The sequence below is a fragment of the Scatophagus argus genome, chromosome 1, assembly GCF_020382885.2.
Source record: "Scatophagus argus isolate fScaArg1 chromosome 1, fScaArg1.pri, whole genome shotgun sequence".
NCBI lineage: Eukaryota > Metazoa > Chordata > Actinopteri > Scatophagidae > Scatophagus > Scatophagus argus.
The window spans coordinates 2,008,080-2,020,495 of record NC_058493.1 but is presented as its reverse complement, the minus strand read 5'-3'; the positions used below and the strand labels follow the sequence as shown (position 1 = coordinate 2,020,495).

Below are 12,416 nucleotides of genomic sequence, written 5' to 3'. Positions count from 1 at the left end.
GGAAGAGGTTAAGATTTTTAAGATTAAAAACTGGTCAAGGCGCAGTCACAAACATGTTTTTGGCCATAACTAATTTCTAACACAAATGATAAAAATTATGATTTGATGATTGATAAAGTGATGACATTTTAGACAAAAGGTCAAAGGTCAACTTCATTATAACATTATCATGTTTTCTGTCCAACTCGAAAAGAGGGGCAGGTTGTGACCATATTTCACATGTAGTGAGACCGTGAATCGGTGACACTCATCTTGGGTGTTCTGATAGTATAGATCCTCTGTGCTGCTGGGTTGGAGATGTTTATGAAGCAGCCACCTTTTAGAATTTGTTGCTTCTTTGCAACAACATACATATTTTCAAGCATTGTTGCTCAAACTCATTGGTTTTGTTGGTATTAGTCATTGCATGTATTATATGAGTCTGACATGGATGGAAACTGCAACTCGATTTAAGCATGGAGGCATAGAACTGCTGATTTTCTGTTTAATATGGATGAATACAAGTTAATATCGGTGTTTAGTCAGGGGTTGTGAACTGTTATATATTTTTATCTCGACTTTAAGTAAGTGTTGATCTAAAAGAGAAGGATATAATATGTCTAAACTGTCTTTAAAATCAGCCCAGAAAAGCAAGCCTTTCTGATCCAGTGAAAAGCATCAAGACAAACATTTGAGCTGTTTACAAGCCCGCTTCTTTGACTAAACCAAGCAGCCTGAGGGCTTCATCTGTTGCAGTCAGCCATCCATGAAGTGAGTTTTAGCCTGTATTTTACCTTCAGCTCAGCACTGAAGTAAACACTGAAGAGGAGGAAAAGGAGGATGAGAGGGAGATTGTGCATCATACAGTGAATGGATCTGTTTCAGGTGTCATGGACCTTTGATCGTGTGAAGAGGGGTGGTTGTATGCGGGGAGATGATATCTCCTGTCACTGATCAAAGATGGTCTCTGGTGTGAGTTGTGAATGTCCTCCCTACCTTTTTTTAAAGTGTGCATAGTCACAGGAGTATGATGGTAAATCAGTGGAGTCCTCCTTTTAAGTGGGGAAGGAGCTGGTTTTGTTGATGATGTATCATTAAAGGAATATACTGATCCTAAATGATTCATTCTGCTTCAAGCAAAACGGCCATACTTGATGATGGTGCTTTGTCTTTTTACTAATGTTGTTCTCATTGTTGTTAACTGCTTTCCTGCCTGTACAACATCCATTGCACGTCTGCCCATCCTGAATGAGGGATCCCTTCTCTGTTTCTCACCCTGAAGTTTCTCCCATTTTTTTTCTGGGAGTTTTTCCTTAGTCGATGTGAAGGTCGAAGGGCAGAGGACGTTGCTACGATGTTATGTTAAGCCCTTTGAGACAAACTGCTTGTAAAAATGGGCTATACAAATAAAGCTGTCTTCTTCTTCTGTCTTCTTCTGGTTCAAATATGAGCTTAACGAGTGAGACAAAACATGAAGAATCATGAACAGTGTGAAGATGTGAACTGTATGGTGCTCTTCCAATGGAGAAAATACAGAAAATTTGATGCATGGTGCAAGCTAAATGCTAAATTAGATCAAATAGTTTATAGTTCCCTGTGTGTTTTGATTCCAGAGTTGTAGCAGTTATAACATCTGAGACACATAATAAAACAATTTAATCTTAACTAAAGTTTAAACTGTTTTACCATAAATGCATCACACCTTTCTTGTACACTGCTACCCCATCACAAACAGCTGGTTCCGTTTCAGTTTTTCTTCCCCTGCCCCTCAGCCAACCTGCATCTGCCACCGATAAAGAGCGTCTCCACAAAGGCATCCATGGTGTTACACACACACACACACACAAAGAATTTTAGACCCTGTTAATGTTCACATCCCAACACACCTGACCCATGTAGGCACGATTGTTGATTCCAGAACTGTATGAGTATCAGGTGTTTCAGATGCCGACAAGTACTTTGTTTGTAGCATAATAACAACTTCGGGGTTGGATGTACGTATGTAAGGATTTGCTCCATGACGTGGGGAGTTAGCTGACAAGATTAATTCTGTTGCGAGCGCAGATCCCTCCTTAAAGATTTTCTGAGATGGTTTTCTGAAACAGCTTCTGACTCAGAAAATGCATGGTGAGTGAAGTAAATTGATGGACACCGTCAGCTCATTCCTCTCACCCTTGCTAGTTACAGAAGATTCACCACAGAAACGAGGAGACTCTCACTCTGTGCTCTTCCCTTCAGACAATGGTTACAGCGAGGCCTTCAGTCATTTCTACTGCATAAAGCCTAGTTGTCATTTCAAGTATGTCATGTATTCCCTGTGGCTTGAGTCCTCCCTCCCACATGGACAGTATAGAGCCAAAATAGTATATTTCCACTGGAGCTGTATAGCAACAGCTCCATCTACAGTTCACAGAGGAATACAACAAGTAGTGCTGATTCTCGGCACAAAGAGCTGAAATATGACTTGTTTTGGCTTGATTTGAGATAACAGAGAATATATTAACTGATCATGAGCTGCTCTTGCCTACCTTGTGCAGTGTGATGTAAAATGTAACCACATCCTACTTCTTTTAAACTTTGCTATGGACCTCACAGCAGAAAATCATTATCTTCTAGATTTGCTGTCTTGTTAAGGAACTGGGGACTTTTGTTTTGTTGTTCCATTTCCTTCTTGTTCAGCCCATGGTATTGTTCAAGCTTCTCGTGTTCCTTTTTCTTGATTTTGCTGTCACTTGGGATTGCAACATCTATCACCACTGCCTTCTTCTGTCAACCACCACAATGTCCGTCTGGTTCGCTGTCACCATTTTGCCAGTCTGGATCTGGAAGTCCCACAGGATCTTAACGTGGTCATTCTCAACCACTTTGGGAGGTGTCTTCCATTCTGACTTTGGGACTTCCAGACCATACTCAGTGCAGATGTTCCTGTATACTACGCCAGCCACTTGGTTATGGCGTTCCATGTACGCTGGTTCTGCCTGCATCTTACACTCTGCTGTTACGTACTGAATTGTATCAGGGGCTTCTTTGCACAGCCTGCACCTGAGGTCCTGTCTGCTGTGGTAAACCCCAGCCTCTAATGGTGTTGTACTGAGTGCCTGTTCTTGTGCTGCCATGATTAGTGCTTCTGTGCTGTCCTTCAGTCGAGCCTTTTCCAGCCATTGGTAGGATTTCTTGATATCAGCCACTTCTTCTATCTGTTGGTGGTACATGCCGTGCAAGGGCTTGGTCCCCCATGCTTGTAGTCCTTCTCATCATCCTCATCCTATTCACTTAACTTGATAGTGATTTTCAACAGCACATAAAACATACATGAATGATACAGCAATTCATTATAATTTCATTATTATAATTTCAGTCTTGTGAAATGTTAAAATCATATTGGGGTGGTATCAAAAATGAAACTAAACAGTTGAAATTTTGTTTTACTTGTCTTTTTAGTAATGTCATTCTCATGTTGTTAACTGCTTTCCTGCCTGTACAACATCCATTGCACGTCTGCCCGTCCTGGGTGAGGGATCCCTCCTCTGTTGCTCACCCTGAGGTTTCTTCCATTTTTTCCTGTTAAAGGTTTTTCTGGGAGTTTTTCCTTAGTCGATGTGAGGGTCGAAGGGCAGAGGATGTTGCTGATGTTATGTTAAGCCCTTTGAGACAAACTGCTTGTAAAAATGGGCTATACAAATAAAGTTGACTTGACTTGACTTGACTTGACTTAACAGTGCATCTTTGTGGGCCATATTCCTGATGTACAGATGAATCTTTGTTGTATCATCCTGGACAGTGGTTCTGATGGTCTCCCTCATTCAGCTTAGTGTACAATATATATATATATATATATGTATATAGCAAAATGTATATAACATAATCCTGTATGCTGCATTAACAGACTGACAATCAGCAACTTAAAGGGGTGTATAAATATAATTTAGACATGAATATAACACACAATCAGGTGTGTGTTAACCTGTATTTATTCACTGAGAGCAATGCAGGGAAGGCCCTGATCGCCCAGTTACACAGATTCACACCTGCAAGCTGCCCACTACAACCACTGTCTGATCAGCTGATCACTGAGCAGGAACTGTATCATGGCTAACCTGTTATGACTTACCTATCTTTTGTCTATATTGCAATGTACAGGATATTAGAGTATATGTTCCAGATTGAGTTTAATTTTAACCATTAGCTGTACTCAGTATAACACATATATTTGTACTACAATGTAGGAATGATGAAGATCAAGAAATAACATATGACATAAAAGCAACAATAGTGATCTCAGAAAGGTAAACTAGTCTAAAGTGTTGCATATTCGAACATACCACTCTTTGTACTCAGTTTGCCTTCTGACTGTATTGTGTTGTAGAAATGACTGGATCAACGTGGGGCTCTGCTACCCACAAGGCACCGACTTCACTGTGATCTCCGACATTCACAACCGCCTGACCAAACAGACCCGCAAGACCGGTGTCTTCATGAGGACAACACAGAGGGAGAAGATAAACCACTCCCACCTGGCCAGAGGATACTACTACTGGGAGGAAGACACTGGGTCAGACACACACACACTTGCACACAGACCACCACGTTGTCTCAGCTCACTTATCATCTCACAAGCAAACTTAATAACTATTATCAGTTATCACAAAATAACATTCAGTGTAGAAACATGTTATGAGCAGGGTAGTTCTGTGAAAATTCAAACCACTACATGTTCTGCATAAAGGAAAAAGTTTCAAGACTTTTAGACTTTAGCTTTTGACTCTGAAGCATGCATATTTGAACCAGTATTTGAAATACACTATATAGACGAAAGTGGACACTTAATTATTGAATTCAGGTGTGATATGGGGTTGTTCTCCAGGAAATCTTAATGCTTCAGCATACCAAGACATTTTGGACAATGCTATGCTTCCAACTGTGTGGCAACAGTTTGTTGAAGGAACCTTTTCTATTCCAGCATGACTGTGCCCCAGTGCACAAAGCAAAGCTCCATAAAGACATGGCTGGATGAGTTTGGTGTGGAAGAACTTGACTGGTTCACACAGAGTTCTCAACCCCATCAAACACCTTTCAGATGAACTAGAACAGAGACTGTGAGCCAGGCCTTTTGATTCAACATCAGTGTCTGACCTCACTATTGCTCTGCTGCATGAATGGGCAAAACTTCCCACAGAAACACTTCAGAAAGCCTTCCCAGAAGAGTGGAAGCCGCAAAGGGGGGGAACAGCTTCATATTAATGTCTGTGTCCCTGCACTTTTGTCTATATTACCATTTGAATACATAAGGATCGCTACTGGGAAGATACAGAATGATTTAAAAAGCTTCAGAAACACACAGATAAACACACAAAAAACCCTTTTAATACACCCTTTATCTAATTTCATTTTGCAGTTTCTTTTTTAATGTCTTTGCCTTTGTTGCTGTTTCTTTGTTTTGCGATTGCAAAGCATCAGATGATGTGTATGAACTCTAAAGCTTTGCTGTGTGCATTGCAGACTGCTTTTCCTGAAGGTGAAGGCTCATAACGACAGGGAGCAGTTTGCCTTCTGCTCTGTCAAAGGTTGTGAGAGGGTGAAGATCACAGCCGTCATTCCTAAAGGCAGTCCACGCAGCGACTGCAGGGCCCAGGCCTACCCCAAACACGCTGAGGTGCCCGTTGTGGATGTACCGATGCCCCGAATGATACCCAACGGCAGACTGGTGAGATATTTATTGTGAAATTTCACACAGCTGACACACAATTGTAATGGAACTGACACTGGTCAGACCATCAGTCTTTTTAGGGTGGGAGGACTAGTGTATCTCAGAGTCCTCTGTCAGGTGTGGAATTTCATTGTCTTCAGTTTGCAGTTCCTTTGATGGAAAAGCATATTGTCCTTCTAATGGAAAAGAGTATGTTAATAAGCTTGTGCTGTAGACTTTGAATCTGAAGTCAGAGAACAGTTCAATTTCTCTCACCAGTAAATATAACTCAACTCAATTCAATTTCAGTTCAGTTTATTTATATGGCGTCAAATAAACAATAGTTGTCTCGTGACACTTTTAACCATGACATTCCAATTAGAGAGACCCAACGAAACCTCTATGAGCAAGCACAGTGGCAAAGAAAAACTTCCTTCTCCCAACTTCCGATTGGGTTGTGAGAGAGGGAGAGGGGGAGGGAGGGAGAGAGGGGGAGGGAGGAAGAGAGGGAAGGTAACAGAGTTGGGGCGTATATAGACAGAGATGCATATCAACTGGACTAGACTGGACACAGTAAAAATCCTGCATTCAAAATTTAAGTAAAAGTATATAAGTTTATTCAGCTCCATGTGCTTAAATTATCTTAGGTAAAAGTAGTCATAGTGCAGTAAAATGTTCCCTGTCCCCTGTTTTCTGTTTCTGTTTTACTCTACTTGGTTTATTTTGCACAGCTTGTAAACTGAGTGTCTCATTTGCTGTGTTCTTATTTACATCCTGTTCCTCCTGATACTTTTCCTGCCTCTGAATCTCACCGTCCCACAGCGGTCATTCAAAATGTAATCTCTTCCTTTTATAGATAGCTTCAGCCGTAATTAGTTCATCTAATTTGTTTAGCTCCGTGAGCTCAGTGTGGTGAGTAAAAAACCCGACTTTAAATTGTTTCTGTGAAATACCAAAACTTGTGTATTTATTCCAGCTCTGCTTCTTTGCTTGCTCACTCTCAGCACTCACAAGAACACTTCCTGGAGGTCAAACTGGAGTCCTACAACACTCGCTTCTTCCACATCAAGGAGGACTTTGCCTTTACTGAGGTATCCTTTGTCTCATACAGACAGTAGAATAGGAGGTGTACAGTTACTGTGACTTTGGTTGATCAGTGTAGGTCGCTAGCAAAGGGTTACTGAACGGAAATGATCTCAATATACATAATTTCATCTTCCTTCTTCTAGAGAGTGTCATTAAGAGACACGGTACAGGTTGCATTTCTACATCATGACATGTAACTGTTTTCACTTATCCCTATCACACTGCATAGTTAGCTCTCCTGCATAACTGTAGTATAGCTAGTATAGCTCGGATGTCAGGTCATTTGTTTCATGTTCCACTCAGATCAAACATCTGATTAATCACATAATCACTTAGAAGCCTCTCCTAAAAGTTCCTCACCAGATGATTGATATGTCCTCTATGTCCTATTGTTCACTTTTAGCAAAACTTTCTTACAATAAAGGTGGGGCGAGCGATTCTTGAGAAAGATTTGAATTGTTGAAGGTCATTCCAAAGTCACTGACAAAACAGACAATTTGAGAAGCTGCGTAATGTATTCTGTGGTCCTTTGAAAATCACTATGACGATGTCATAGTGACGTCATCTGGCTTACCTCAGCTTGGGCTTGTAGACTACACATTTCTAAATGAAAGCCTGCATTGAAAACTGGAAATGTGAAATTTGAACATTTGGGGTGTTTACCATACAGAGAAGGACTAATGAAACATGATATCGAGGATTAGGGGATCCAAGTTTTGCTTTTTGCTTTTTGGCTTCACTTGTAAGTTGCATAGAATAATCCTTTAAATCTAATTGAATCTTATCCTAAAGCACATATGTCAAACTGGTCCACAGGAGGGCCGGTGTGGCTGCAGGTTTTTGTGCCAACCAACCAAGAGCACACCGTTTGACCAATCAACTGTCTGAAGACAGAGATCAGTTGATTAAATGAGTCAAGTCTGGTGTGCTGCTACTTGGTTGGAAAGAAAACCTGCAGCCACACCGGCCCTCCTGTGGACCAGTTTGACATGCCTGTCCTAAAGGGACAATTCACCCCAAAATACATATTTTTGCTTTATCCACCTTGGCTGTTTTGGTGTGAGAAATGTCTGCGTTGAATACAACAGAACTAGATGGTACTTCACTTGAAGCGCTCAAAGTGGCCAAAAATACATGGTTACTCAAGATAATCTACAGACCCTGTTGTGAACAGTTTCATGTATTTCATGTAACTACTTTACTTTCCACCAAACTACACCATATCACCTTGACCCTTTAATTTGTTTGTTGTTACCTTGTTGTTGTTGTATTCTTTTTGTTTTGTTTATATTCATTTCTTTCAAATTATATTATTTTCCATTTAATAAAGCAGTTTATATCTCATTTTGTTTTTCTTTTTATGGACACTGTGTTATTCAGTGTCAGTTCTGCTGAGCTGTCACATTTCTGAAGTATGCAGTGTTATGTTATACAGTAGAACCCAGCAATGTAGTGTGATTGGCTGGCTGTGTTGTGACAGGTCAATGGCAGGAAGTTGTACCAGCGAGAAGATGGGGTGCAGCTGACGGTAATTAATGGACATGATGGGAAAACAGTGGAGAGTAAAGACTTCAGGAACTCCATCTTGCAGGGCATACCTGCACAGATAGACAACTACGTCAATGGACTGAGGGACGGGTAAGAATATGCTTCAACTTTGCTAAAAATCCTTCTCAGTTTTTACTACCACTCTTTTGTGATCCTTTTAAGTCATTTTTATAACAACATTGTGTCTCAGGCTCCAGTACAACTCACACACTATAGTTTAAATGACTCATGCAGCTACTAGCTAAATGTTAACACTAAAATGGCTTACTGCTTTTACTGTTCCTCCAGTTCCATTGTCCTTATTACATCTAAAGGCCGTCTGGTTACCAGAGGACCCTGGACTAAAGTCCTGGAGAGACTTGGAGCAGACAAAAGCATAAAACTGAAAGGTAATCAACTATATCTGTAGCGGTGTCTGTTGAGGTGAATGCTCTCACTGCTGACCATTCTAACATGAGTATGCAGTACCTGAAATCCTATCTAATCACAGCATTATCGGTGTCTAATAATGATGTGTCATGTATCATTATATATTATATATCATTATATATAAGCAATCAAGGAAATTAATTTCTTGTAACTTCTTTGTAAACACTGCCAATGGTGATTTATCCAAAAAAAAAAAATCATTATTAATTATTTTGAAAATGACAACATTTTAAATGGAATGCAAGATGTTTGGGAAAAACTGTAATTTCCATCTTTCATGATTTAACTGACAGTTTTCAGGATCAATCCCAGCACAACTAGTCATGCTGTCTCTCCTTTGGTGATAGTCCTAAAATATAACTGACTCTACATGAGTTGCAAGTGTTCATAACCAGTCTTTATGACAAAGCTGTTGTTATAAAGATAAGTGAGTGCAATAGCAGGCATTATAATAATTTCACTTTACTGCTCTTTGGCCTTATTGCAGATAAGCTGGCATTTGTGGGTTTCAAGGGCTCCTTCCATCCTGACTGGGTCCGTATGGAGGTGGACACCAACCGAGCCAAGATCCATCAGGTCCTGCCTGTCCCTGTGGTCCACAAGATGAAGCTATGAGTGGCAGGCAGAAGGGGGGGGACAACAGCCAAGAGACTATTTAGCCTCTGGAGACTGACTAAAATACACTCTTCCTCCAAAAAAAAAAAAAAGAAAAAGAAAAAAGAGAAAAAAAACATGTACAGGCACACACTTATACATACACATGCACACTGCCAGCACTACAGAGTCAGTGCTCCAAGCTCCAAGTGCTTTTAGGTTTGGTGGTGAGAAAATGATGCGATTTAGTGTGTTGAAAAAGTGGAGACCCTCTCCCAGGGCTAGCACTGCCCATGATCATCATGGGCATCTCATCAGTGCAGGGCTTTAACATGACAATACTTCCTCTGGCGGCCATTTTGGAGGTCCTCTGAGTTGTGTTTGCAGAAATGGCTCCACAGACATGAACAGACCTGGCTGATATTGGTTCAGTTCCTGAGTTAACACTGTCCTTGTGTCACTTCCACCACTGCTATGTTTACATAGTGTTAGCCAATTGTTGGATTTGTTCAGCAACCCAACACATCGGGTGTTAACATTAACACTACTTGGTAGGCTTGTTAGCTCCCTGACAAAAAACAAAACATTAACCCACTCTTCTCAAGCTACACCTAGCATAATAAAGGGGGGTAAATACAGTTCAACCTTTAATAGTTTGTACTCGGTCTGTCCTCTGAAGGACTTGACTATTGGTTTACTTATACAGCAAAATACTGATACACTTTGGAGTCAGATGACAGTGTTGAACAGTGCTGTCTGAGGTGGTTGCAAACTGTTTCACTTGGTATCACTACCAGCTATGAACATCTACTGAAACTTAAAATCTAAGTGTCCTCTGACTACAACTAAAGGCAAAAGTGTAGCCATTCTGAAAGGCTCCACTCATAGTTAAGGAAAAAGATGTTGTCATGAACAGGATCATGGTTTAATAATTTTCACTACTACACATCAAAATATAGTAGTTGGTGAAATAGTATAGGTCAAAACTGAACCTGCTTCCTCACCTCCACACACCAGGTCAATCAATGTAGCAACCCAATACATCCAGACCTAATGATTGATTAAAAATGTTCTTCAATTTATACTTGAACTTAGTCTTAAGATAATTTCCTAGTTGTTCTTATGTTCAATTCATGAAAGATACTGAGCATATAAAAGAATAAAAGAATCCCATTTGTAACTTTTAATCCTCTGATCTATAAATCTCAAGTCACTTTAAACTGACGGTGCCAGCCATGGTTGGTTGGTGATGTCTGGACACACAAAACCGATCTGATCAGTGTGGTCAGTCTGTCTTAAACATCCGACTTGACATACAAATATGATTTGCTGAAGAAGTCTAAACAAAACCTAAGAGTTCTGGTTCACCAGCAAAATGCTGATGAGACCAAATGACTAAATAAGCGCCTGCGTCCCGGGGCCCATGAGTCCCGTAATTCATTCATGGTCATAGTGAAAAAATTCATTTTCCCTCCAACAACCTGTTTTTCAAAATGTGAAACTTAATGCTTTAGGATAAAAAGAGTAGCTGCTTGAGTGAGACTCTCCTTTTCAAGTATATTCAGTCCAGTTTGCTTCAGACCAAAGTTCATTTTACAGCTTCCCCACCAGTTTAAACAAACTAAATTCTGTTGGAACCATTACTCTCCTCTAATTGTTAAGTTTTTCATACTTCACTCTGCACTGGCATGGAACACTGAAATAAACATAAAGTTGTATTACGCAGAGCAGTGTTTGGTTGTAGTTGGTAGGAGACTTAGACCTTAGATTATTCACTGTAATGTTGATCATGTTTTTCCAGCCAGGTTTTTTTGTTTTTTCTAAAACTACAGGCCAATTCTCCAGTGGACCTCCATGATGTCAGCCATGGTTGCTTGTCAATGTATGATGCAAAGGCACAGCTATTATATAAGCAGAGGGAGCAAATAGGGCCAGCCAATCAAACGCATGCATAATGTATGTTTATGATCCTTCCCATGCAGGCCTCTGTGATGTGTGACAGATGTAAAAGTTGAGTGCTTTTATGTCCTGCTGTGTTTGACTAAATTGTTTAAAGAGAGAATTGAGAAGAAGAAAAAATCTGAAACATTCCTTCTTTTGCATTAAGACCTGTGGTTGTTAACTTGCTCTGTTTCAGTCTGAGCATTCGCTCGTTTGATATTGTGATGTTTTACTCTCATGTATTTTTTTTCTTAACAGCATTTGTGACCCATTTGTCAGTGTTTTTGGAGTGAACCAGCAAGAAGGCCACACAATATAAAAGATCAAATTAAATTTCCGTGGAATGTTAAATCAGGGACTTTACAAATGTGCAGATTCCCCATTTCAAAATGATGCCAAAATCTTTGTTACAATTGGGAAAACAAAAAGGATTCCTCCTTCCTTTGCCGAAATAGCTGGTCTTTTTTCGGAGGTTGTAGCAGTAATTTAGTGTTTTGTATGTTTAATGTGTTTCTATAAATCCACAGATTGCTAAGAGATATATTTTATACTTATTTATTGTACAGACACAGTTTATCAAAATCTACAAGGTACATCTGTGAGTTGTAATGTTACTGTCCTGTATGTATACTGTATGTAAGAACCATAATAGTTCCATTTAAAAGATTTGTATCAGACACCTAATGCATTCATGCATACGACTCTTGGTATAGTTGGCTCGTTTTAACTGTACATTAAATGGATTTGTTGTATATGTGGCTTGGGCTTGTAAAGAATTGAAGCTCCATGACTCTGAATTTCTTTGAGGACTTTTGTACAGAAATAAATGATGCTAAACAGTTTGAATGTCAAAGTGTCTTGTCTGTATATCATGTCTCTCATGTTAACATTAATCATAATTGCTCCAAGTAGAGTAAAGTTACTTATGGTGTATCTCGGGGTTCAGTATTAGGGCCGATACTTTTCACTCTCTACATGCTTTCATTAGAGAATATTATCCGGAAGCACTCCATCAATTTTCATTGCTATGCTGATGATACTCAGCTATACTTATTTATAAAACCAGATGACAGAAGCCACCTTACCAGTTTGGAAAGACTGTCTGAAAGACATTAAGTCCTGGATATCCTCCAACTTGTTATTACTTAATTCA

At 39.8% G+C, this 12,416-nt stretch overlaps 1 protein-coding gene across 4 annotated transcripts in view; it reads left to right on the top strand.

The window, feature by feature from the left end:
- The window catches only part of LOC124058912 (cell migration inducing hyaluronidase 1), a 157,745-nt gene extending 145,640 nt beyond the window's left edge, over positions 1-12,105 (top strand). For all 4 annotated transcript variants that reach the window (XM_046388653.1, XM_046388576.1, XM_046388742.1 and 1 more), the window contains 6 exons: positions 4,346-4,531; positions 5,479-5,683; positions 6,670-6,756; positions 8,232-8,389; positions 8,588-8,688; positions 9,216-12,105. In XM_046388653.1, coding sequence (XP_046244609.1) covers positions 4,346-4,531; positions 5,479-5,683; positions 6,670-6,756; positions 8,232-8,389; positions 8,588-8,688; positions 9,216-9,343 — 865 coding nt within the window. In that variant the 3' untranslated portion in view covers positions 9,344-12,105. The remainder of the gene's footprint in view (positions 1-4,345; positions 4,532-5,478; positions 5,684-6,669; positions 6,757-8,231; positions 8,390-8,587; positions 8,689-9,215) is intronic.
- The last annotated feature ends 311 nt before the right edge of the window (positions 12,106-12,416 follow it).